The following is a 27,710-nucleotide window of genomic DNA, read 5'->3' as shown; positions in this document are numbered from 1 at the left end:
GATATTGCATCCCAGAGACTCCGACCATCGAGCCAAACCTGGGCGTTTTCCCACAGGACATAAGCAGGGACCAGACTATCATGTTTTGAGAGTCTGATGCCCTTCCAAACACAGTAGCAGCAAGGCAGAGAGGAATTAGGGAAACCCCTGCTTTTTATTCTCTTCATGATTCTTTCCATCCTTTCTGAACTCCCTGCCATCCTGAGTGTTAGGACCAGCAGTATTGGTTGAATGTTTGCTTAAAGTAGAAACGTCTGGGTCTTGACCGAAGTCGGTTCTCTGGGATCCTCCCTCGAAGAGGAAACAAATACATAAACATAAGTTGCTTTGGTTGATGGAGTCTTAAAATTAGCCAGTTTTTGCCCTAAAGTTGTGACGGTTCCATCATTACCTGTTGGAAATAGTGTTTGAAGAAGAGGAGGAGAGGCTGAGATGGCTCCAGACCTTTTAATTTTTTCTAGGAAAAGGAAGTATACACAGTGCGCACACTGAGCAACTCGATCCAGGCATCGGGCACTTCCTTCGCGGCAGGACTTCAGAGCATCTTACTTTCCCACCCGCGTGAGCCCGTGTGCCATTTTGGCCACGTATGACGGCAGAGAGGGGACCCATACTTGTGGTTTGCACACTGGGAACAGAGCCTGGAATCGGAGGGCGTCTCCCACCGTGTGGTGTCGAACCCCAGCACCAAGGTCTTGTACGAGCAAGCCAATGCCGACGTTCCCGAACAGAGTAACGGGACGGCTGCCAGGATTTCACCTCCGCATCCACCGTTATAAGAGGCAAAAACAAATCAGGCTTCAAAAAAAAAAAAAAAAAGTGTTCCCACAACTGTAATTTTGACGGTCTAGCGTGTAAACAATTCTGTGACTTTGGGGGTTACTTTTAAGACGGAACGGGATCGAGGGCATTGGAGCTGGGAAAACCGCGTGTTGCTCGTAGTTCTCCTTGGTTTAGGCCAGTTCAGGAGAGCAGAGAAAGGAAATTCTGCAAACGGCACCATGAGTGTTCGCATTGGCCTCCAACCTGTGAAACTTGCCAGCTGCTAATTCAGGCCCTGGGGTCCCAGTCCAGTCCTGTGGGTGTTTCCGGGCATGGGCCCTCGCTTGCTACTGGCCGCACTAAGACCCGAGGCAGCTGTGATGTAGGGGGAAAGCACTAAAATCAACGGCATAACCAGTTGTGCGGCCGTGAGTCCATCTGACCCCCCCCTGTGCTTCTGTTCCCTCATGTGAATAAAGGGTTTAATAACACCCCAGGATGTTCATGCAGACGAGCTCATTTTTGATAAGCCACTTTGTAAAGTTTAATTCCCACGCAAGAAACTACCACCCCTAACTCCGTTCTTTCATACAGTCGTCCACACACCTATCCGTTTCGCTGTGTGTCATGAGCTAATGCTTCTCTTTCTCCCGTGATCCTGCAGACTCGTTTCTGATTGAGTCTCTCCAGTGGAAATACAGGACTTAGCAGAGAGTGGAGACGCAGTCTGTGTCTGTTGAACGACAAGTGGATGGACCTGGGTCCTTGTCAGATGGCAGGGTTGAGGAAATCGTGAAGGCCGGTAACACTTTGCGCAGGCTGAGAGCTTTTTATTTTAACTGAGCTGCGAGGCTGTCACGAAACCTAAGTGGACATGGCCAGTTTGGCAGAGTTGAGCCGAGTGCCGCTGGAAAGCAGGCCGCCCCGGAAGAGAAACGCAAATTTGGCTTCTAAGATGACCATGCGTCTGCGACCCCGGAGAGGCCGAGCCCCTGCAAAGGCCTTTACCGAAGTGGGCACAGCTCGAGTCTCCTGTCCGATCTGCCGGGCACTTGCTGAATGCTTGGCGCTCTGGGCCTCGGTGTCGTCCTCCCCTGAGGCCAGATGTGGCCCAGGGAAGTTGTGGCAGGAAAGGCCCTGAGTAGGGCCGTGCGAACGTCTGGCCAGTGGAACAGGTGGGGAGCTCCCACACCGCATCAGCTTGAGAGCAGCTATTTTGTGGGTCAGCGAGGGATGTTGGCTCACTCAGTGGAGGAGAAAACAAGACACCTCTTCAGATAAATATAGTAAGAACCACAGTAAATAAGGCCCAGCCTCAGGGAGGCAGATCTTTAAAGGAAAATTAAGATGGCCTGTCATCTGTCTCTCTTGTCAACCGTTGATGCATTTAGCTAGCGCCTTGCGGTGCTAAATGCTTTTTGATGATGATGGTCATGATGGCCACTGTACCTCCCCACGGTGGGAGGCGCCCCCTATGCGAGAACGCTTGGTGGGGGGCGGGAGGGGCCCCGTCTCGAGTGCGCCGAGAGAAGGGATGGGCCGCAGGACCCTTCTCCCTTCTCCCCTTCTTCTGGGTTTTACCAGGATGTAAAAGCAAGCGGAGACGACAACAAAACGCTCGTCTGAAACTCGGAGCCTAATCGCTCCCATCTGCTCCCGCGCTGCTTCCCCTAGCTGCCTGCCAGGATGTTTGCCGCAGACGCTAAGTAGCACATTATTTTCGATAAGTTGCAATCATTTACTCGAAATCTACTTCTCCCTTAAAATGTCCCCCTGGAAACTTGACTCGGCATCTGAGAAGCTCTGTTCAGGATGGGATTTGAATGCTTGTGCTCAGGTTCGAGGAAAGTGAAGCCCTCGTCCGCCGGGGGTTAATGCACTCAAGGTTTCAGCCCCCTGGGCTCAGCTGGGAGGAGAGGGGGAGGCGCCATGGAGGGCCGTCCAAGAGGTCAGGGCCACCGGGGCTCATTCCCCAAGGAAAGGCACAGGTCCCGAGATGTCAGAGGTAGGAAATGATGGCTCCATGGGCTCTTCCCCAATGCAGAAATGTCACGCCTCCCTTAAGACATCAATCCGAGACCTTTCGTGGTCCCCGGGAGACGTTTCTCTTTTATCCAGTGACCGGGCTAGTGAAGGCATGTTTTGCAGTCTGGAACTCATAATCTCAAATAGCCTCCCCCCCCTTCCGCCACCACCACCACCAGCGTTTTGTGCCTAGGGCGAGAATCCAGACACGGCATCCAGTGTGCCATCCGATCATCCCTGTCACTCAAGACCTAGAGCTTTCAGAGGCTACTTGGAAAGTTTTGAGACGCAGCAAAAGCATCCTGCTTCTCCCGCGGCCTGTTTGCCTGTGGATCCCGCAGCTCCGTGTGTCTGAGGCTGGCACGGTGACTCATTAGCAGCGAGGCCTGTGCTCAGGGTGGTTTTTGTAACGAGTGGTGATGGATCATCCGTAGACTCTCCCCGAAGGACCTGCCTGACCTTGTATGCATTTGTGAGATGGCTGTCTGGGGTCACAGGTGTTGTGTGTGGTCATGGAAGAAGGAAAGCTAATTGGCATGTGTTTTGGAATGGACCTGGGGCGCCCGTAAATAGACCCGCTGTCCTTCAGCTGCGGCGTTTCTTCCACCAACCATGTGAGCGGACGTGATTTCTTCTGTTAGTGCGCTGCGTTAGGATTTCCCTTTTCCTTCTCCTGTGTCCCCGTTCCGATCCTCTGGAACCAACAGATCCTGCAGGCTGCTTAGGATGCAAACATTATTTTATTCTCGCGTAAGGGAATGTCCCAATACGAGCTGTATGTAGGTGGGCGAGTTACAGCGGCCCAAAGTGGTTTGTGAGAATTCAGTCTCCCGTGTGGTTCCTGCCCCTGTATTTGCCTCCAGGTTTATGGTTGGGTCCGCCCTAGTTTTCCTCTGGTCAGGACAGAGCTTCCCTTCGCTCTCTACTTCATCACAGAGGCAGCAGAATGTTCTCAGCTGGTTTCCACGTGCAGCTGCCTCTCACCGCCAACACCGTCTTCCCCACTCTAGGCTACAGGTCACCCAGCAGCCTGACTCAGAGGACCTCCTTCCCTGCTCCCCGGCCCCAGACTTCCTGGATCTTCTCCGCACCACCCCCCCCCCCATCTGCTCATTAGCCAGGGCAGTTCCCAGAGAGGCCCCTCTGATGATCAGCCCTCTTTCTGTCTGTTCTAAACCTTCTCCTTCTGCAGGAAGAAATTCTCCCCAGTAGTGACTCAGGTGTTTCTGTGACTTGCTTCTAGGTCTTAAATCTGCCCCTTTATCATGATCTCTGTAATACACTAACCACCATGAACTCTCTCCCCCTTGCAGAATTGTTCTGCCCCGTCCTTCTTATTCGCTTGGATTGGCCAGGCTGCCCAAAGCACAAGAACTTCCAAAACCTTCAAAATAACTAACTTAAAATTCAGGTACAAGTTGATTTCTCCTCGTTTTCATATAGTCCAAAGGTGACCATCCAGGCTGGTGTCTAGAGTATGATAACTTCTTCCTGGTGTGGCTTCCATTCCCCAGGCCAATTCATGGTCCAAAGTGACTATTAGAGCTCCAGCCATTATATTCATGTTCTAGCTAATAGAAGAGTAGAGAGAAGGACAAGAAAGACATTCCTTCTTTTTAAGGACATTCCTAGAAGTTTTATATTATACCTCAACTCATCTGTCTCTAGAATTTTGTCACCCAAGACACGACCACATCTAGCTGCAAGGGAAGCTGGAAAGCATCTCTCAGTGGCCATGAACTCAGCTAAAAGCCAATGTTCCGTCTCTACAGAGAGGAATATATTGAAAGACACTGACAGATCAACCTGATCCTTCACCTTTGCGTCCACACTCTTTGCCAGGCCCTTCCCCAGGTAGCCCATCTATCTCCCGGGCCCCAAGTAGGAGATGGGCACACACTCCGTCCTATCTCCTATCTCGACATAATATTAGCATAGTCAACATACACATTTATGTGAAATGATCTCATCGTCAATGGGAGTTGCAGTGGTAACAGTAGTCTGAGCCTCAGGGAGTCCCTTTCTCTTGTCTTGTTCAAGATAAACACACTAGTCATTTTTCTCTCCCACACTTCAAGTTCTCATCCTCTTTATAGAGTCAAGGGACTCGTGTTTCTAATGGAGAGAGAAACAGAAGGACTGAGTGAAAGAGGCCAAAGGATGGACTGAACTAGAATGTTGCACCTCATTTCTTGATTCCAGACCCTGCATCTACTCTGCTGGAATCTGCTGCTTGCCATCTGTGATGTCATGGTCTGTCTGTCCTTGGGGTGCACACCTCTGTCGATGGCGGTCATCTGGCCATCGACGGAGGTGTGAGCTAACTCGAGCAGGGCAAGGGCGTACTATTCGTACTAGTACGTGTCTCCTGTGATTGGTGCAGTGGGGAATAGTCATGGAGCAGGCTAAGACTCCGTTATCACTGTCTTGTGGGAAGATCCCTTAAGGTCAGTAGCACATTGCATTAGGAAACCTGCCTTTGAATTATTCTGTGGTTTTCAAAAACTGGGAAGGATGCTGTATGAGAACAGAATGTTCTTTATTTCAACCTAAATTCTGATGAAATTGTTTGGAAGGTTGGAGAGATAAAATGCTTCTGCTATGATCGAGTCTGTAAATACAGGCAAGGAAATCCCACTTGTCACCAGGAACCAGAAAAGCATGCGTCGTCCCAAGACAATGAAACGATGTCAAGATGGTAAGACCACACATGATAGAAATGTGGCAACATCCGGTTGTTTTAACATTTAAGTGTGGGGTTCCTTAATGCCCCTGCGGCAAAGGATGATCGTGAGGCCTGAATCCCACCCGAAAGTAAACTGAAACAAGCTTGCTCAGACCTTGATGGTGAACAGGCTTTCTTCTCTTTGGTTATAATTTATTTATTTATTTTTAAGTGGAAATGAGAAGCAGCCAGGCTAGCTTGTCTGACCCAAGCAGAGGCTGCGTCAGAGCTAAGCGGTTCCCAGAAGGGTCTTCCAGCTTCTCAAAGGGCTGAGTCTTCCCGAGCGAGCTCTGCCAGGTCCGGGAGTCTCAGATGCTTCGAGACTCAGGAAGACCAAAGTCAGGGGCTCTGTGTAAAGAGAGGAGTCTTCAGGCTTCAGAGGAAGCAAGGTTCTTAAACGTGAAGGGGGGAGAAAGAGGACAAAAAAGATACTTGAAATTTATTCTGTTGGCTGAGGATCAATTGGTTGGTCTGTGATGGTGTGAAAATGAGCCTGCCTGGAATCACAGGACAGTGGGAGAGAGTGTACGTGTGCATGCACACGTGTGTGTGTGTGTGTGTGTGTGTGTGTGTGTGTGTGGAACTGGGGGAGAGTGTACACGTGTGTGGGGGGGAAGTGGGGGAGAATGTGCATGTGTGTGTGTGTGAACTGGGGGAGAGTGTGCGTGTACATGTGCGTATGTACTTGTGTGTGGGGGGGAACTGGTTGTATGTGTGTGTGTGTGGAACTGGGGGAGAGTGTGCATGTGCATGCACACGTGTGTGTGTGTGCACGTGTGGGGGGGAGCTGGGGGAGAATGTGCACGTGTGCATGTGTGTGAACTGGGGGAGAGTGTGTGTGTACTTGTGTGTGTGTGGGGAACTGGTTGTGTGTGTGTGTGTGGAACTGGGGGAGAGTGCATGTGGATGCACACGTGTGTGTGTGTGCACGTGTGTGTGTGGGGGAACTGGGGGAGAATGTGCATGTGCGTGTGTGTGTGTGAACTGGGGGAGAGTGTACGTGTGCATGTGCGTGCATACTTGTGGGGGGGGGAACTGGTGTGTGTGTGTGTGTGTGTGTGTGTGTGTGTGTGTGAACACTCATTGACTTATCCCAGTTCCTTCTGTGTTGCTGATTCTTAAGATACAGAACCCAAACTCTTAATTCTAAATCTGTCTTGCTTTCTCATTCCTCCCAAAGGGACCTTTTTCAATGGGATTGATTCGGGTTTAACCAACAGTTGAAAACCTACCAGTTACTGAGCACAGACATGTGCTTTTATAAAAATGACCTTATTTCATCCTTAATAAGAATTATGGTGTGGCTGATATTATTATTGACGGTTGGGTGATAAGGAAGCCGAGCTGAAGGGAAGGGCCGGGTCACGGCGTGGGAATCCCGCACGTGACTTTGTACCAGTGATCCTTCTCTGTGCCGGGCTATGGAGCTGACAGAAGAGGGCCCTGGGCGTGTACTCACGCACTTTGGGGATATTAACCTATGACGGGAAAGGAAATCTACCGCGTGTTAGCACTCACAGCAAAGCAGAGAAGGTACCGGAGACTCCAAGCCACGGAACATTTTCATCTTTAGGCAAGAGAATATTGAGGAGTGTCTCTCACTTCCTCAGTGGTCACCTCGTTCAGAGACTCCTGTGGCAGAGAAAGCATGCATCGCCTGGGAACGCACAGCGGGCCGCTATCCAGTCCTGATGCTTTTATGTACAGCCTGGTAGGAGACCCTTTCTTGCATCCTGGGCTACCGCGTGCAGAGCAGGCCTCACACATCCAGGGCTCCTGGGTCACGCCCTCCTACCGGCCTCTGCAGCGACTCTTTGGGCAAAGGGGTTCCCCGCGCTGCCGTCCAGGCTTGAGCTATTAAGGACCAAAGCCCCTCGCCCAGGCAGCCGGCGCCCATCCAGAAAGGCAGGAGCCTGCTGCCCGGCCCATAAGCCCTGTCTCTGCCAGCTGGCCCGGGGAGTCTCCTGTGCCAAGCAGGGGACGTGTGAATGGGATCTGTGCCCGAGCATCGCCTGAGAAGGAGAAAACGCATGTGACCAGGCCCGCCGAAGCCTAGCCCAGAAGGAGAGGTGACAAGAAAATCGCGATGTGTTTCTCTAAAGAACACCCGAAAACATAAACCCCCCAAAACAAACAGACTTTAAAATCATCTCAAGAGTGTCCTATAATTTTATTTCCGCCCCGCCCAAAAACCTCCCACGAAGCCCTGCACATTTGGTGGCTGTGGGCTGCATGTGAAGCAGTAAGGGCATCGCGTCGTGTTTCGATACCCAGCACGGTGCCTGGCGCCGAAGGGAATGCTCGGGAAATATTTGTAGGATGAGGTATTTGAGGCGTCTCAAAATCTTGCTGCCGATTCACTAAGGCCCTTAGGTCCCCTCTCTGGGTCCACCTGCCACGTCTAGACCCAGAAGGAAAGGGGAAAGAGCCATAGGACATCTTGTCTTTGTAGCTAAATCCCTGGTGGCACTTAAAGAGACCCTGGAGCTGGGGTCCCACCTTCATGTCCCTGAGCTTCTGAAGGGCTGAGACACAGCACAGAGTCCCAGCGTGGTTTCCAGCACCTGAAGATTTTGTGACCTTGGCCTTCTCACCTGACAAGGCAGCCCCAAGCCCATCGTAGCGTGCACCAGGCATGGGGCACCAGGAGGGTCTCCGCTCCCGTGGCCGCTGGCGCCCCCCATGTTAACCAGAAGCACTGACCAATAGCCGGCTAGAGTGCTGGTCTGGAAACTTCAGGGCATTGAATTGCTAATCGTTTCCAACTGTTTGATGGGCACTCTTTTAAAAGCACACGAAAATAAGCTTCTCCGTGAAACAAACGAGGGGGTTAAGAGCATCAGGACGCACTACCCTGAGCCTCAAGCCACTAACTGGAGACTGTGGTCCCTCCTTTGGTGTAGAAGAATCAAATTATGTCATAGTCGTTTCTCAGCTCGAGCTGAGGAGTTCCTGGTTTGCGGGTGTGATCGGGCTTGTGGGAAACGAAAGAACCAGGAGGACGGGGAGGAGGCTGTGCATTGGTTGAGGGTTTTCCTCTGGCGCCTTTCTGTGCCCATCGCAGGCCTCGAGGCGGTTGGCGTCGTGTGCGAGAAGGGACCAGAGGACTAGGACTCACGGGCCTCTGGAAGCCGGAGCCCATGGCTGGTTCCTCTTGCAAATCCCAGCACCCACCTCGTTCCTGGCGCCTTAGAGGTGCCTGTGGTCAGTAATGTAAGTGGACTGAGCGTTGCTCACAGGGCTCAGCTGTGGTCACATCGTGTGCACGGCCCCTTCACCGGGGGCCTCTGTCAGCCCTTGCGGGAGTTCTTCCCAGGCACTGGCCACGTGCCCGATTCGCCACAGCAGCCGGAGCCTTCCTCGTGGATAACGTCGGCTTTCTGGGGATACTCCAGGCTCTAGGTCCCGGAGACTCTGGCTTAATGACAGCCTAGGTTTGCTTGTTTGGAATCGTCAGATTTGCAAAGGCAGACTTTTGACGTGGGAGAAGGCCTTTGATCCAAGAGCATGCTGGCCTTGGTCCAGCCTGGAACTGGCACCTAGGGGATGAGGCACGCGGGAACCCCCCGCCTCCCTCCTGGCATGGTGAGGCAAAAGGCTTTGGGTCCCACCACCCCCCATCTTTTCCTCGTTCGCTCTTGTTACATGTGAAGAAATGCTTGGACAGGTGCTTAGCGCCCGAGGCTCTGAGAGGCCACACGGGGGACACCCAGATGCAGGACAGGTCTTCTCTGCCTTTCAGGAGCTCACAGCCTTGCTCTGGCAAGCTGCTAGGTGTAACCTCGGGTGTTCTGCGATGCCCTGTGGCCGTGGTGTAGACAGCACATGGTCTGGTGGCTCAGAGGTGAGGGAGTTTGTTTTGGGCTATTATTAGGTTAGGTTTCGTGGGGGAGGGTGCCAAGCTGAGATTCGAAATAGGATAGGACTGTGATAAGTGGATTTCTCTGGCCGAGAGAGAAGAGGGCATTCTGTCCCGTGGCACGGTGGCTCTAACCGTTTATGTGCCATTGGCAGAAAGAGGTGATTGAAGGGGACCAGATTTGGAGGAATTGAAAGAAATTAAGAAGTCAGTAAGAAGACCTTCCTTCCTTCCTTCCCTGCCTCATCTCTGGTTGTCTTCTCCCCAGAATGTTAGTCATCATCTGCGCATGGAAAGACATTGTGTGCATGCACACACATGTGCACACCCCCCCCCCCCAAGTTGATATCATGTCCACTTAACTACTGTTCGTGAAAGAGTCAGCATCCTAATGTTGTGGTCAAGAATAAGGTGTCTAAGACTCTAGATTCTAGTCTTGGCTGTGGCCCATTTGCTTCGATTTGGGGGGAAAGTTACTTTGTTGTGACATTGCCTTTGTCATCTTGAATCATCCGCTATGCAGTTTGGACTTCATGTTTTATAAGGTGACACAATTCGGTACGTACAAGTACTTGGTGAACAAATACTAGGGGTGTCTGTGATATTTTCAGGAGGCCAGCACTTGGCTGTATCCCTAAAAATGCAAGGACAACGTATTTCCGTCCCACACTTCTCTCCTAGAGATGGCAGAACAGTCTTGGGGGAGGCTGGGAGAGTTGCTCTCTCCCGACTCTTCCTGGTCATGTGTAGTGAAGACTAGTCCATGGACGATGAAATGCCCTGCGGGGGGTATAAGTCTCACACTTTCCAATCAAGCAAAGACATTGGCCAGAGAGTGTGAGGGCATCTACCCTGGCCAGGCCTCCTCATGCCCTTTCTCAAACCACCTGTCGTCTTCTGTCTATCTCTGTTATCTGTGTGCTATCTCTATCTCTATATCTCTATCAGTATCTCTGTCCCCCAGCCCACCTTTAGGTCCCTGGACTGCTGTCCAAATCTGAAGACAAGTCTCTCTGTAGATCTGCCCTCCTCCCCCGCCACCAGCCCCCACCGTGAAAGTTGAGTCTAAGCAGGGGCATCTCCCCCAAGGCTAACTTGGGGACTGGAAACCCATCCTTGGTGAAGAAAGAGTGCCCTCTAGTGGGCATAGGCTGGAGCTGCTCAGGATCCGTGTTGTTCAGACAAGGACAAAACCAGCATGCAGCCCCCCTAACCCCCCCCCACCCCCCCCCCCCCGCCAAGGATCTTGAATATGCCTTTGGGTTTGGTTTGTTTTTCTCCTTCTCTGAAGAAAAAGAAAGAAAGAAAGAAAGAACAGCGGGAGACCAGTGGTGAGAGCAGTTCCGACTGTGCTATGACAGTCCCCTTATCTTGGGAGTTTTACCGAAGAAGAATTAACCCCTGGGCCAGCCATGGCAATGTGACATCAGATGCTTTTCAAAGGACTCGTGACAGTTTCTACATAAATCACCCACCTGCCTTGACTGGTCTCATACAAGATGGGGTAGGTGTGCAAGGAGGAGACTCCTTCCTTGGCGGTCATTAGCAAAAGGGTTAACTGCCTCCTTGGGCAGCCCCCCTGGATAGCGAGCCCACCGCGGTTGATTACGTCCTCTGATAGTGGACGAGCACAGACCTGACTCCCGACTGTTAAAACCCTGTATACACTGCTGTAAACAGGGGACTTGGCCCTTTAAAACCTGGTTCAGTAAAAGCTGCTGGACGGGGGAGCAAGGGGTGGCGGGGGGGAGGGAGAGAGCACAGGGCGCCCATCAGAGAAGCAGAAACCTGATCATATGTGATGGTTGCTGGATTAGGTAACAGCTCCGCTGGTGGAAATTGGATCTTGGAGGATGAGTGTTAACATCTCTGGTGTCCTGGCGAAAGGTTCATTTGAGTCTTGCATGGTGCCACAGAGATAAAAAGGAGCTTTTAAATAATCATTTTGTCTCCTACACACCAGTGTGCTGGCTTCAAGCAATAAATAGGTAGCATCAGTTCTGCTTAGACATATCACCCTTTTCATTTATTTATTTAATGTTGGTGGAAGTTGTTTTTTTTTTTTTTTAACCGACTAGCTGAACAGTTTCCGTATCCGTGAATCCCAACACCCATTTTTATAATGGTTCACACGGATTCTCCTTCTGGGTAGAAATAAGGTGTATGCGGTTTATTGCCATGGATGCCTCCTCCAAGCACAGAGACACAGCCCAAGACCGTCAGAACCAGAATCTTCTATGTGAAGTAGTGGAAGATGAATGTGTTCTCTTGCTTATATTGTTACTATATATACACATATCATATGCATATATACACACATTATACACTATATACACACATTATATATATATTATTTATTCATACATTATATATATTATATACACACATTATATATACATACAATATGTACAGTATACACACATTATATATACATTATTTATACATATATATACATTACATATACATATATACATACATTATGATACATTATGTATACACACATTATATATACATACAATATGTACATTATATACACATTACATATACATTACATACACTTATATAATTATATATTATTTATATAGATTATATGTACATTATATACATATATTATATATATGTACATTATATACATATTGTATATACTTATATTACATGCACATTATATGTATACATGTTACCATATACATTATTTGTACACATTATATACACACATTTTATATACACACTTTATATATATATATATATATACCCACATTACATATATATATGCACACATTGTATATACACATTATATGAATACACACATATATACACACATTATATATACATTATATATGTACATTATATATATGCAATATATACACACATTATACACATACATTATATATACACATCATATATGTATACATTATGTGAGTGTATATGTATACATGTGTATACACACACACACACACACACACATATAGTGGGGGAGTCAGACACATATCCTGAAAGTTTTTATTTTCTTTATGATTTCAGTATCATTTAAAAGGTATAATTTGGAGAGGACTGCTCCCTTCCCCCCATCTTTATATTATTTCATTTTCATCAGTTCTCTGGTTTGGGACCTATTTATGAGTTGTGAATTCTGAGTATAAATGCAAGCAACAGGGGCACCTGGGTGGCTCAGTCGGTAGAGTGTCCAACTTGGGCTCAGGTCACGATCTCGTGGTTTGTGAGTTCAAGCCCTGCATCGGGCTCTCTGCTGTCAGCCTGTCGGTGCAGAGCGCACTTCGGATCCTCTTTTCCCCTCTCTCGACCCCTCCCCTGCTTGTGCTCTCCCAAAAATAAATATTTAAAAAAAATAAATAGATAAATAAGTAAAGGAGTGCCTGGGTGGCTCAGTCGGTTAAGTGTCCAATTTCGGCTCAGGTCATGATCTCACTGTCCGTGGGTTCAAGGCTCAGGTCGGGTTCTGTGCTGACAGCTCAGAGCCTGGAGCCTACTTCTGATTCTGTGTATACCTCTATCTCTCTGCCCTCCCTTACTTGTGCTCTCTCTCTCAAAAATAAATAAATAAACTTCAAAAAATTTTAATAACTAAATAAATGCAAGCAACATCTAGGCTAAGGTGCACTGTATTCCATCAGGCCAGTTTCTTACTGGCCACGTTTAGAAACCAGCTGTATTAAATCTTACTAAATCCAAATTTCTTTTTAAGGAGTATTTGCTTACAATGATACATAGGATCCATACAATGATATAAAAGCTAAGTTAAGTGCTAACATTTGCACTGTGTTTTTCCCCCCTCAACTAAATCTGTCCTCTCTACCTGAGCAGGGGGAAAAAAAAGAGTCAATACAGATGAGTGCTTTGCACTGTGTGACTGACCTGAAGTTTCCCTGGTGGTTTGGGGCTCACAGTGTATCCTTTCAGTGTGCTTTGCTGATCTCAGCAATTTTCTGTCTTGTTTTATTTAAAGCCAGTTGGATTTCGAGACCAACAAAATGTTAATTAGGTGGGTGTGCAGAGTCTGTGTGGAGAGTTTGTGTATCCCATCGATTGTTTCAAAGGAAAGGTAGAGGGGCGCCTGGGTGTGGCTCAGTGGGTTGAGCCTCTGACTTTGGCTCAGATCATGGTCTCACGGCTCATGAGTTCGAGCCCCGCGTCAGGCTCTGTGCTGACAGCTCAGAGCCTGGAGCCTGCTTCGGATTCTGCGTCTCCCTCTCTCTCTGCCTTTCCCCTGCACTTGCTTGTGCACTCTCTCTCTCTCTCTCTCTGTCTCTCTCTCTCAAATATAAATAAAAATTTAAAAAATTTAAAAAGTAAAAAGAAAGAAAAGAAAAGAAAAGGTGGAGAGCGGCTGGGTGGCTCGGTCACTTGAGCGTCCGACTCTTGATTTTGGCTCAGGTGGTAATCTCATGGTTCGTGAGTTCGAGCCCCATATCAGGCTCTGTGCTGACAGCTGCAGAGCCTGCTTGGGATTCCCTGTCTCTCTCTCTCTCTCTCTCTCAAAATAAATGAATAAAATGTTTTTAAAAATGACTTTAAAAAGAAAAGGTGGAGAATAGGGGGTAGGTGAAACCATGCCGGTCTGGAAAGGGAAAATACACTCAGAAGTGGATGTTGGTGGTGGTAACATGCCCGTGGTTCCCTGCCTAGTACATGGAGGGACTGGGCCGGACCTCTGGCCTGTGACTATCTATCCCTGCTTCTTCCTACTTTTCTCCTGATTGAACTTTGCTAATGGAATAAACTGACCGACTGAGCGAGGTGGTCCCAGGCTCATGTGCTGTCTCAGCATCTTTGCCATCATCTTGGGTGGACAGGTTATAGGCTGGCCCTCATGGGGCGAGTCCTGACCATTCGGATGACATCGCTCTCTTTCTCTTTGCTACCTTCCTTGAGACCAGAAATTATCATAAGATCTTTCACGTGCACGAGGGATTGGCTATGGAGTGACCAGGAAGATCCACTTGGAGGCATTACCACTGGCTCAAGCATCTTGGGGTGGGGGTTTCCTGGCAGTCTTGGGGGGGGTGGGGAGGGTGCAGGGGCTGCTCTCCCGGAGTCCGTGGCCTCTTCTGGAGGATATGCGACACCAGATTCAGTCGAGTGGATAAGAGAGTAGAATTTTGCCCCGGCACAATTTAATTAATGCCCAAGCTAAAGTGGGGCAGTTACATTTGTTTCTTAAGAATGGCTCAGAGGGGTGCCTGGGGGCTCAGTCAGCAAAGCACCTGACTTGGGCTCAGGTCATGATCTTGCAGTTCACAAATTCAAGCCCCACCTCCGGCTCTATGCTGACAGCTCAGAGCCTGGAGCCTGCTTCGGATTCTGTGTCTCCCTCTGTCTCTGCCCCTCTCCTGCTCGTGCTCTGTCTCTCTCTCTCAGAAAAAAATAAGTAAGCATTAAAAAAAAAATGTAAAAGAATGGCTCAGAGGTGAATCTTTTACTTTTAAACGACCCATAAATATTTTTGTTGATAAAGCAATTACAATTCACCAAATAAAATCCAGTAGAGAAACGCCCACAGACCCCACCCACGAATGCCCTCACTTGCAAAGGTGCGGAGAAGAGGGACTGTACCACCGGGTGCTTGGGTGATCCCATTCTTTTCGTTCCTTTGGGGACTGGAAGGGTGTCTAATGCAGGAAATGGGTACGGCATTGAATTATTTTCTTTATTTTTTTTATTTTTTTTATTTTTTTTTATTTATTTTTAATTTTTTTTCAACGTTTATTTATTTTTGGGACAGAGAGAGACAGAGCATGAACGGGGGAGGGGCAGAGAGAGAGGGAGACACAGAATCGGAAACAGGCTCCAGGCTCCGAGCCATCAGCCCAGAGCCCGACGCGGGGCTCGAACTCACGGACCGCGAGATCGTGACCTGGCTGAAGTCGGACGCTTAACCGACTGCGCCACCCAGGCGCCCCTTGAATTATTTTCTTAAGGAAACCTCTGTTAGTGGTGATAGGTTCTTCACAGGACTTTGGAGGTTTGGGTAAATAAATTCAAGGGACAGAGTAACATGACCAAATGTTACTCAAAGATCAGTCAAAGGGGCAATTTCCCAGTGAGTGTTCTGGACCGACAAAAGAAGGATTTCACTGGAAAAGAAAAAGTCCACAAAGCAAACTTCAACGATGCCATCACCCGTATGGTAATTTTATTTTGGTGAAGCAGAATGTTAAGGATTCCGGTGTGAACGCAGAACCCGGGGCCGGTCGTGCGTGGTGTTTGTGTACAGGTGCACAGGCTTCCTCCTTTCCACCCCAGCTGGCTCCCTTCCCTCCCGCCACCCTTTCTTATTTCATTGCCCTTCTACCCGGTGCCTTTTACCCTCTGCTCTAACTGCCCCTCTTGGGCCGCGTGACTCAGCGTGCCTCTTGGCTGTCTCATGTGTCGTGAGAGCCCAGCTGCAGGGTCCCTTTCAGCACAGGAGTTGGGATTTCCTTCCGAACGACGCTCGAGGTTGCTTCTTGTCGTGCCTGTTGGAAGCCAGGAGCGTGTGGTCATGCTGATATTCTGTGTGATAGGATGCCCTGAACATTTACACGCTCCCTCGTACTGAGCTCATACCCACCTTCCTGGTGTCGACCCCGTGGGGCTGCCTGGCTGGGGCTCCGGAGATGACTGAAACTGACAACCCCCCTTTGGGGCTCCCCAGATGACACCCTACCTGGAAACCGCTCTTGATTCTCGGATCATTCCAGTGCTTGCGTATCTGTCGGGCCACATCATGCCTGCTGTCCCCATCCCCAAACGGAAACGGATGTAGGACTCCTTCTCCTCGGCCTTGAATCACTTCCCTCCTTTCCCACGACTTACCCCCAATTTTTTTTCCATTTTTTTTTTAATTGGAAATTCTTTTCATGTTCCCTCTCAACAAAGACTTGGCTGCTGACAGCTAAACTGGGTTTAGATGAGTGATTTATTTTATGGCAGGTTGTATGAGGGTAGTAAAAAGAGACTGCCTGGCTCTTCTGGTGATTTACTGAAACACTTGATCTCTTCCAGTCCAAACCACTCCCCCCACCCAAATGGCCACGACGTTTTAATAAAAAGCAGCCATCTCATCCATCTGAGGCTCCTCCACCCTACCTGGCTTCTCTGAATGTCCAAAACAGCTTGTTAAATGGGTCTCACCCTGGTTTCGAACAGGACAGAGTCCTCCCCTGGAATGGAGAGATCTCGGTGTCCAGAGATAAATATTCCCCACTTGACGGCCAATTTGCCTTCGTGCTGTTTTGTTATTTTATTTTTTTATTGAAGAATGATTGACATTGACATGCAAGATATCTTCTTGCCTTTTTAGACTTCTCTACCCTCCCTGCAGGTCTGCAGGAAAGGTCTCAACATTTCCATCCGGAATGACTGGATGTATGTGGCTTAGGTTATTTTGGAAATGTGAAAATTCGGGCTGATCAAATATTACAGAGTCAATGAATGTAAAACCACAAACTCGTGGAAATCTAAAATTAGAAACGAAGAAGGAAATGTCTTTTCTTGAATTAAAAATTTGGCAGTTTGGGGATGAACGTGAAGATTCTATTCTGCTATAATTAAATTTTTTACTTTTGAACTTTCTTTGTGGTACAATAGACATAACAGAAGTTCTCATTTTGACCATTTTTCAGCGTCCAGGGTGCAGTTCGGCGGCATTAGGTGCATTCAGTAGTGCAGCCGTCACCACTGTCTGTCTCCGTGTGACACTCCACCGTCCTTCCCCACGTGAAACTCTGTCCCCATGCAACACTGACTCTCACGCCCCTGTCCCCAGCTCCCTCTACTTTCTGCCCCCGTGAATTGGACTGTTCTGGGTAGCTGGAGCATCATTACTTTCTGGAACAAAGCAGTCCTCTCCTGGCATTCTCCCCCTACTCTCGGTATCCCCTCACCTGATCCCTCACCCATTCTGCAGATGCCATTTTGCAAGCTCTTTGGTGATTTGCTGAGCCAGTGACACAGCCTTGTTTTTATTTTTCGTCATTTGCTCGCTTGGGTTACCACTAACCCTCCCCTCCCACTGTGTCCCTCTGCAGTCTTGAGTATCCGGGGAGCCCAGGAGGAGGAGCCGACAGACCCCCAGCTGATGCGACTGGACAACATGCTGCTGGCCGAGGGGGTGGCGGGCCCCGAGAAGGGTGGTGGCTCGGCGGCAGCCGCAGCCGCAGCGGCGGCTTCGGGAGGCGCGGGCTCAGACAACTCCGTGGAGCACTCCGATTACAGAGCCAAGCTGTCCCAGATCAGACAGATCTACCACACGGAGCTGGAGAAGTACGAGCAGGTAACCATGGCCATGAGGGCATCGGGTGCCAGGACTTTTTAGGAAGGACGAAGAACCTCTTAACTCAGGGGCTTACACAGACCCCGGGGGCCAGCCTCTGCGCTTCAACACAGAGCCCCTGGTCAGAATGGAGTCCACCAAATCCTCGAGTCTACCAAATCCACTGTTAAAAACCCAGGCACACTGGACATTAAGGCATTTTAAAAACGTAAGTTGTAAGCGATGATTTCAGGAAACATTACTAGTCAGTATAACAAACACTCAGGCTGGGGCTCCAGAGCATTTGCCCCTGGCGTGCTGCAGTCAGGTCTCATCAGGGTAATAGAGGTCATTAGCAGAGTCACCACCTGACCTGTGGGGTGGTCGCTGCGTTCCTAGGGCCCTTGTTTGCTCATTTGGGGGAGGATTCCTTATCTTCTGGGTACTCATGGAATCCTACGGGAAAGGATACTAAAACATAGCCTTAAAGCCCTTGCTGTACCCAGACTCCATTCAACTGAGAGTCAAACATGTTCTTTTTGTATATGATACAGAATAGGATACTCACCTCCCTCCAGAAGAAGAGTAGAAGGTCTCAGGGGACCCCTGTAGGCAACAAAGTTGGATTCCAGTCCTGACACTCCACGGATGGCCTGTAGGACCCAGTGGTCCACATATTCCACCCAAAAGCTGGTGATGTATGGCAAAGAAAGAGCTGTGCATTTGGCATCACAGGACCACAAAGACCATATGAAGGAGAGCATAAGAAAGACTTTAAATTACAAAGCAGTATGTAAAGTGTACGTAATAACAGAGCTCCTCTCTCTAAGAGACCCTCCCCTCTACGCACACACACGGGAATTTGCATATCCATTCTGCTTCCTCTGGTCAGTAGGAGCAAAAGGCCCTTACACCAGTCGTTCTTCCACAAGTAGGCGACAGGTGTGTTTGTTGTCACATTTTTGAATGCAGCATTATCTTGAAGTTCTGTAGTTAACTTCCATCAAATTGCTGGCTCTCCGGCTTTCTTTTCTAAGAGTCACGAAAGAAGAGGGAGCAAAAGCAAATCAAAAGGCCCTGTACAGTCCACTCAGGACTACCTAGGTACAAGGCAAATGCAAACTTAATAGAAAATTTAAATTTTAAAGTAGAAATAGGCATTTTAAATTTTAAAGCGAAGAAAGTTTCATTATTGCACTCCCGTCTACCTTTGAAATGGATTTCTACCGAGTCCCTTCTTTTATGAGGGGGAAAAAAAATTGCTGTGAAGCATGAAGCCAAGCATGGAAGCTCAACGATCAGATAAGCCTGGGGAGGGTTTGAGGGGAGGAAAAGAGAAGCGATCTGGTGGTAAGAACCTGTGAGTCATTTCTGTTCACCTTCTCGGGAGACAACATACATTCTTGCCACAGTGTTGGCTCATGGAGACACTTCCCAAGATCTCAGGAGATGCTGAGCCCAGGTAGCGGGCTGATCCCTGAAGCTTCTCCAACCCGATCCATCACTGTAGAGTTCAGAGTCTGCCCTCACCTGTGGGATAGCTTGGGAAGACAGATGGAGATATTTCCTATAAAGGTCTCTAGCTAGCCTCTTGAGTTCTTCCTACTCAGTGCTGTTCCTACTTGACCTTCAAGATTAAGCCTGGTTATAACAACCTATCTAGACCTGCCATCCATTTAACTCCCTCCAAACTCCAGGGGCACAAGAAGGGCCCAGAGGGCGGCTTCCCCCACTAGACCCATGACTGCGATGGATATTAGGCTGGAAGGTGTTGAAAACTGGCTTTATTCTTAGCTCAGGTTGCCAGCAACATAGAAGAACTGACTGTTTACTTGATTTAAACCCCCTTGTCATTTTTCAACGCTCATCCAAAATGAGTAAAACGCTGTTGCCAACAGCATTGCACTTGTCTCTCAAGACAGTTTTGTGGTTGGGTACCCAGGGCAAGAACTGCCACCCTCTCCATTTTGATACAGGTGAGGGAATGGAGATCAAAAGGCTTAGCTTGTGTATCTGGGTCACACATCCTGTGAAGGGCAGAGCTTGCCCTGGAATCCAGTTTCTGAGCCTTAGTTTATGGGCTCTTATAAGAACACCACCTGACTGCACTCAGTATGGAGAGAGTGTGGACTTGTGTAGACAGGGAGGGAGCCAGCTTGTCCTGTGTTACTTCCATGGACTAGATTACTGGTACCTAAGAGAGGCCAGGGCTCATATGCTCCTGGATATCTGCCTATTTTAAATAATAAAGATGTGGGAAAGCAGAAACTCAGAAAAACTCCCATCGGTACAGGACAAATTATACAAGTATGGTGGTGATCATCTGTATTTCTTATTCTTAAAAAAACTAACAAATCATTTCCTTAGTTTCTGGGCAAGAACTGAATCCTACTTAGCACACTTTGGGTGTTTAGTAATTTATTAATACTAGTTATATTGTTAATTATAGTAAATAACGGATTGTAGGGAAATTATGGCATTAAACTCCTCACTCGTATGTCTGGGAGATGTATCTTCTTCACTTTTCTGTGACCATTCCTTGTGGGAGCTTTTTTAAAATCAGGTAACTTCAGGAAAGTAAAAATGTCATTCTCTACTTTAGTAGTACGTGGGTAGAGTTGCCAAATTGGCTATTAATAGCTGACTCTGTTGTTTTTATTGGTTTTGTTTTTAGCATGGTGGTGATAGATGACCAGACGATCAATTAGCTTTCTGCTAATTAGGTATCATCGCCCTCCTCAACCCCATCCCTTAAAACAAAAACAAAAACCCCCTACCTGAATCAGCCTTTGATTCACCCTGAGGTTATTCCATAAAGAAAGCTTCTAGAGATGTTTATTAGACAGAAAGGAAAGAAATTATTTTATTCAGTAAATGGTGTTGGTAAAATGCTTTTTCAGCAGATCACGTAGGTAGCTAAGGTATATAAGAACTGATGCATTCTAATAGACAACACCATGATGTCAGAAAGCTGGATTTTATTCCAGCTGATATATATTATTTTAAATGATGGGTCTTGGAGCTCTCCAGGGTTCTCCACCTTTCGTACATAATGCTGCTGGGGCGTGGATGGGGCTGAATCTGTAAGGCTGAACTGGGCTGGGTTGGCGGGTTCACGGCTAAGAGGACCCTAAATCCTAGTTATATTCTTTGCCGAGATTGACACCAAATCCACTTTGAAGGAGTGAGGGAAGAAGGCGGGCTCAACAGAGTGCAGGACAGAAACTTAAAACTCTGGCCCGTTGAGCAGAATGTTCGAGGCGGGGGCTTGTCTTTAGTCTGCGGCTCCCAGAAACGCCGTTGCCCTGGAACCTCGGAAGGGTCCCTTCGAAATCCTCGGGGTCTCTGGGGCACCCGGAATGGCACCTCCTGAAAGTGACTGCCTTTGTGACCGTCCACAGTGGAGTCGGCCCCGTCACAGAAACTTTCAGCCTCCAAGGGTTCTGTGTAGTTAGCGAGTTGTAACCCCAGCTCTCCCCATCGCTGGCGCTTCGAGAACACCTGACCTAACAGAGGCAGCCCAGCTTCCCAAGGTGGAAGCTGGCGGGATCTGAGGAGGACTCGTGGGTAGTGAAGGTCCTGGGAAAACCCCAGATCGTTATGCTCTGTCCGTCTCACATGGACTTGACCTCGCCTCTGCTCTCTAGTGTGTGTTCCCGAGCAGCTGCCTCGTTCCACCTCAGCAGTGGGTGAAAAGACCCCACTGTCTGTTTATGGCAGAGCAGAAAGGGCCCCGGGATGAAATGCCTTGAATAAACATCAGATATTGTGAGTATTTTTATTCCCTGTAATGAAGCGCATTATTGTGAGCCCAGCACTGCGGCTTCCCAGCGGAGAGCGAGTGCCGTTGACAATGCCTCCCCACATCCGGCCCCTCCTCCCTTTGAGCCCCCACGAGGTCAGGAGGCTGCAGGCCAGCGAGGTGCAGCGTTTGCCCACAAAGCCGGTCGGGATGCTTGCTGTGTGCCTAACCCGGCACTCCCCACCCCGTGGCCTCATCGAATCCAGCCAAGTGGATGCCAGGTTTTCTGTCCTTCCCTTTGTTTACAACTGGGGGCTCGGTGGGCAGGGAGGAAGCTTATCATACAGATCTTGGGTTTATATAGTAATTTTCTTAGTGGAGAGCAAAATGCTACGTGGACCTGATCTACGGATTTATCTTCAGCATTTGCCTTCAGAGTAGAAAGCAGGTGTTTATCACCCTGTTTATTTTTACCAAGAGGGAAACTGGCACCCGGACACATCCTTCTGCAGCCAGACACACACCTAGTAAGTCATCTGACCCTTACCATCCCCTTTGAGGTGGGTGCTGCCACCCCCAATTCACAAATAAGGAAGACGAGTCACAGAGAGATTAGACAACTTTCCAAGGTCCCACAGCTAAGTGAGTCCTAGAGGCAGGATCTGAGCGCAGGCCATCCAGGCCCTTCTCGTGTGCTCCCCTGTGTTTGTGAGCACGGTTCACTCCGTCCACAGGTCACTGTACAGGTCCGTAGTTGCTGCTAGCCTTGCTACAGGTTTGCAGTGATTAAATCTACTCCCTCAGATGCATAAAACGAGGCACGGAGTAGTGATAGGCTTTGCCCAGACACTTAGGGAGGCGGGGTCAAAGACCAGACCTCCCAGTCTCCAGTGTAGACGTTGCCCTGTCGGCTCCCCAGGTGTCTTTGGCCAACCAACCTCAAAGGATTTCTTAGAGAAACGAACAGCGAGTGGGTTGTTGTCACTGCATTCTTGACAGATGTGAAAGGCTTTGCGCTGGAAAAACAGGGGCCGTGCAGTGTTCTCACGAATGGTTGTGTTTCTGTTATTGATATTACGTTGGAGCCCTTTGAGTCCTTGGTTCTTCAGCTGTCCAACGATCGTCTTGCCTTTTTCGTTACGCATCTAATACAGTTTTATAACGTTGCTGTGAGTTAACCTGTGCATAGATATTTTATTGAACGCTCAGCTAAGGAAACCACCCTTCAGATGTTGAGAAATAGTAACCACAGGAAGGGGAGTGATGTTCAGAGGAGCAAGTTTGGACGGAAGCCCCCGGCCTGGAATAGGAAGCGTTAAGGGCCCTGACTCAACTGGTCCTTTTTTGCCATGTGCCTTCAGAAAAGGCCCTTCCTCTCTCTGGGCCACAGTTTTCCCAACTAAAATAAGAAGGTGGGAAATATGATCTTTAACTTCCCTTCCAGAGCTGATGGTACGTCAGTCTAACCTGAGAGCTTTGCTTTCTGCAGAGATGGCTTCTGAATCCTCGACATCATGTGTTGATGCTACTTCTACAAGGCCCCTGAGGACAGATCCCTTTTGTGTCGTGGCTTTAGTGGGTCTTCCGAAGGCCGACAGAGGAGGCAATTCTCATAATAAAGCTAAAAGGAGAAATAGGTTGATGCAGAATCTCCCGGGAAGGCTAGCTTTTAATTCCACGATTCCATTCCTTGGCTGTTGACGCATCCGAAAATCAAACATTTGGAAGTTCTAATAGAGATAATGAGCAAGGCAGAAGTTTATGCGGTATTTGGCCCCCCAACCCTCTCTGGCTGTTAACATTGGGGTGAAGGGCTGTAGGGTGCATTTTTTTAAAAAATTTTTTTAGCATTTATGTATTACTGAGAGACAGAGCACGAGCATGGGAGGGGCAGAGAGAGGAGGAGACACAGAATCGGAAGCAGGCTCCAGGCTCCGAGCTGTCAGCACAGAGCCCGACCCGGGGCTCGAACCCACAAGCCACGAGATCAGGACCTGAGCTGAAGTCGGACGCTTAACTGACTGAGCCACCCAGGTGCCCCGGGCTGTGGGGTGCGTTTTATACTAGGATTTGTGTTCTCACCTTTCAACTACAGTAAATCATGAAAAACAGGAATTCTTTTTTTTCCCTTAAAAGAAAAAAAATGTCCATGGTGGCCAAAAGTTAAATTCAAACAGGATGCAGGGTATTTCTAAGCAACCATTTACTTCATCCCTCTGGCGTGACAACACCCCACGAACTTGTGTGGGGTGAGTTGGCTTCCCTTGTGCCAGTGTCTAGAAAAGCCCACCCAGCCTTCCGTCCGGCCCGGACCCTCCACACGGCCCCTGTTTGTTGTCCTGCCGTTCCAGGCGTGCAACGAATTTACCACCCACGTGATGAACCTGCTGCGGGAGCAGAGCCGGACCAGGCCCATCTCCCCCAAGGAGATCGAGCGTATGGTCAGCATCATCCACCGCAAATTCAGCTCCATCCAGATGCAACTTAAGCAGAGCACATGCGAGGCCGTCATGATCCTGCGCTCCCGGTTTCTGGACGCGCGGTGAGTCGCCAACGGGGCCGCCTGTCCGCTGGCAGGGGCGGGGTGGAGCGGGCGGGGCAGGGGGTGGGGAGGGCATCCCGGATCTGGGGTTGGGACCCACAGCGGGCCCTGTCCACGGGCTCCATTTTCATTGGGTGAAAGGCCACGCCAAACGGCAGCCTGCGGAAGTCTCTTGGGTCGGGAGCGGGAGGCTGCAAGACCGGATTAGCCGTTGGTTTCAGACAGCTCCGGGAGCACGTGTGATGGGGACGGATGCTTGCCGTCACCACCGCGGCTCCGCGGGGATGACCAAGCTGGGTGAGGGCAAAAGCTGCACGTTTGTTTTCATAGCACTCGGTGCCGCTGTTAGAGGTACGTGTCGTAGCTCTGGGCCCCTAGCGGTCTTCCTGAACGCTGCAGTGACGCGCGTCCCCCAGCAGGACAGTGCGGTTTGAGAGCCGAGATCTCTTCCACCGTATATACGGGCAGGGCGCGCACTCAGTTCAGCTCGGCAAATATTTGGAAGCGGATTGCCACGTGCGGCACTCCGGGCTAAGTTTTAGGAGGACGGAGATGACTGGGGCCATGGTCCATGGGCCCAGAGGAGCAGGGGCTGGTCTGATAAGGCGCCAGGTTTTCAACCAAGGCTTGATGTGTTCCGTCTGGCAGTGCTACTCCTGACCTCACGTGTGAGTTCACAGAATTCCAGTGAAGAAACCCTGGATGGAAAGGTCCTTTTAAAAAAAAAAAAAAAGATAAAAAACAGAACAGAGAGCAAGCAATCATTTCTTGGTCCTTTACTCTCTCGACCAGTGGGTTTATGCATCTCTCTCTGATTTCCTTTAACTTCTGTTTCGCGGCCTGCAAGCTGGTGATAATCCTATCTTTCATTTACTCCGGAGGAGTATTTTGATCATCGTTCCAGTGGCCACGTTTTCAGAGTGTGGGCGCCCCTGGCGACTCACGCTCCCCCTTAGATTAGCCAACCTCTACAAATGCGGCTTTCATCGTTCATTACTTCGATCCCTAAAAATCGTCCCCATCTATGATTTTAGTTATTAAAGCTCTAGGTATGTCGGGGGAGTATGCCATGTCATCGTTTATAGTTTTGTCCCTTTTCAGTGAGACAGAAAGACTCACTGCTTCTGGTAGAATTTTTTCGCTGCCACCGTCGTGCCTTAGTCAGCTCTCTCACCTGTATCTCTCTCTCTGTTCACAGTTGTGGTCTTTGCAATCCACAGACCTCTCTAAAACTCCTGGCATCTCCTAAACTCCCTTTCTTTCGGTGTGTTTTGGGTCGCACGGAGCATGAAATGAGACTGCCAGCCAGCAAAATGTATCCCTGGGCCCCCAGAATGCCAGAGGGTTAAGTCAGGACAGAGTGAAAATACAGATAGCTTTTCCCAGCTGGGGAAGACTCTGGAGGGGGGAGGCAGCGTCGCCCTGAAGCGGGGCCCCTGTGCGTCGATCTCCCTGGCCTCGTGGCCGCTGCCAGCCTGGCTTCTTTAAAGCAGACTGTTGCACACAGTACGGAGTGCAGGTGACTGGTGACCTCTGTCTGGGTCGGTCCCCTGCCCGTGCTGCAGCCACCGCCACTCTGCGTGGCTTGTTTCCATCCCCATGGAAACTCCCCTGGTTAAAATTCTGGAGTTGGTATGTGTGTTGGCAGTTCCTGAAAAAGAAAAGTTGGGCCCAGACTGGATTTTTTTTGCAGAGAGAACCCGGGGAGAAGGGAGGTGCAGAATCATTGTCTTGTTGGATTTCTTCTCGCAGGAATTGGGCTGTGTGCAGTTGGAGGTCAGACCCCAAACGAGGCGAGCTTTGTACACAGTTGCTGTCCTTTCCACCAGCTTTTGCCTACATGGTTCCCGTTGGCATCTGAAGGACGGTCACTTAACAGAGGGTCTCTCTCCTGCTTTGGTTGCAACCTTTGAATCCTTGCCTCTGAGCCAAGTTTCAAAACGAAAACAACTCAGCTATTGTCATTGTTACTAGCATTGATTTTGAGGATATATTTGGTATCAGTGAAAGAATATAACTCCAAATGCCAGCCCATGGCTGAGCAAAATGGCTTTCTCACTCAAAAATAAGTGTGGACCTCTTGATTGGGGTAGTTCATTTCCTTGCTTGCTTCCTGTGCTGTAATTGGGGAGCTAACTTGACACACCTTGGTGAGACAGACAGACAGACAGACTCGGTGCGGATATTCACGTGCGTGTGATGGCCAGGGCTTCATCCCTGAAAGATTCGATGGAAGACAGACGAAATACAAGGGGACTTTGACTTAGTAATAGGATTAGTCTTTGTAATGTAACGGGTATGTAGAATCGAAGGGTCCTGCTTTGCTATGTAACACTCCTTGTCTTAGTTTCTCATGACCACCTAACGGATTACTCAAATCTAGCAGCCTCAAACAACACAACGTTATTACAACACAGCTTCTGTTGTTTAGGTGTCTGGGGACAATTTAACTTAGTCTCACAAAGCTGTAATCTGGGTGTCAGCTGAGGCCGTGACCTCATCGGAGACACAGTTCCTCTTCCAGGCTTATTCCCGCCGTGGGCAGCATTCAGTGCCTTGTGGTTGTGGGACCGAGGTCCCAGCTCCCACGAACCACTCTCTCCATGGCCAGCTCTCATCTTGGCTGCTTGCTTTCTTCCCAGAAACCAGCAAGAGAATCTCACTATTTTAAGGCTTTAACATCATCTCCCTGAACAGAGGATGATACCTTTTTATCGTCACGGCCACACTCGGGGGAGGGCGTGGATGCCAGGCTGGACTCTTACGCCTTTCTAGAACTCTCATCCATACCCTTCAGCGGAGCGCTTGGTCCGGCTGTGTCCATTCACATCCTATCCTTTTTCTCTTCCTTCCGTTGACTTAATAGTGCCAGAAGAACTCATTCATTCATTCACTCATTCATTCTACACTTATTCTCTCCTGGTATGTACCGAACATTGTGCTATAAAACTTGGTAAAGTTATTGTCAGCATCATAAGCACGGTTTTCTCAGTTGAAAGAGAGAGAACTTGGGAACACCCTTAATGGTTTTCAAGCAATAATTTTAACTTCTGTTTGGTAACATTTTGCTGGAGACGACACTAAGAAGATAATCAGATATCAGAAGAACACCTCTGCATTTCACCCCGAGAGAGGGATGCCGTAAAAATTAGTTAGTAAAGCGGAAGACAACAGGAGGGAAGGACATCCAGTAAGGTCTGGGCAGACTGGCCCGTGTTTAGATTTGTGTATCTCATTGAGTTTTAGTCTCTGCCAGAAGCTGTAGCAGCCACTGGAATAACTAAGTGGGGGGGGAGAAAAACATATATAAATGTGGGTCCCACCTTCAAGGAGCTCATAATCTTGTGGGACAAACCGACACTCGTCTACCAGTGAACTTAAAACCGCATGTTACACGTGCTTACCTCCTGGCTGCACCGGAAGGGGAGGCAGAATGCAGGACGGGGCATCCCAGAGCTGGCGTGGTGTTTGCCAAATAGCCTCCACCCCCCCGTTGAGCAGAATGAAACAATGTGATCCAACTTTGACAAGCAATACTTACTGGAACTCTTCCCGTGTGTGAGGGCACTAGGGTTTCAAGGATGAGTGACACATGGCTCCTGCCCTTGAGGACTTTGCTGTCTAGCTGGGGAGACGTATGTGAGCTTGTGGCAAATGCTGTAGGAGAGGAGTGCACAGGGTGGTGTGACGAGGTCAGGAGCATGGAAGTCACGAGTGTCTTTGGGGAATGGAGAAGCAATGATGTGGCTGGACGAAACTACGCAGAGCATGTTTAGGGATGGGGGAAATGAGGCACCAGGGATA

The 27,710-nt window shown here is 49.1% G+C and overlaps 1 protein-coding gene and 1 long non-coding RNA gene across 3 annotated transcripts in view; one reads left to right on the top strand and one right to left on the bottom strand.

Moving 5' to 3' along the window:
• PBX1 (PBX homeobox 1) overlaps positions 1 to 27,710 on the top strand; it is a 298,342-nt gene that overhangs the window by 221,747 nt on the left and 48,885 nt on the right. For both annotated transcript variants that reach the window (XM_045048432.1, XM_006942988.5), the window contains 2 exons: positions 17,399 to 17,643; positions 23,716 to 23,906. In XM_045048432.1, coding sequence (XP_044904367.1) covers positions 17,399 to 17,643; positions 23,716 to 23,906 — 436 coding nt within the window. The remainder of the gene's footprint in view (positions 1 to 17,398; positions 17,644 to 23,715; positions 23,907 to 27,710) is intronic.
• LOC109495779 lies at positions 15,501 to 18,491 on the bottom strand. Its single transcript, XR_002151461.3, has 2 exons — positions 18,191 to 18,491; positions 15,501 to 15,844 (listed from the first exon to the last, which is right to left on the bottom strand). It is a non-coding gene; the product is annotated as an uncharacterized LOC109495779 (long non-coding RNA).

Source organism: Felis catus, chromosome F1 (genome assembly GCF_018350175.1).
Source record: "Felis catus isolate Fca126 chromosome F1, F.catus_Fca126_mat1.0, whole genome shotgun sequence".
Classification (NCBI taxonomy): Eukaryota; Metazoa; Chordata; class Mammalia; order Carnivora; family Felidae; genus Felis; species Felis catus.
This window is presented reverse-complemented; position numbering and strand designations above follow the sequence as displayed.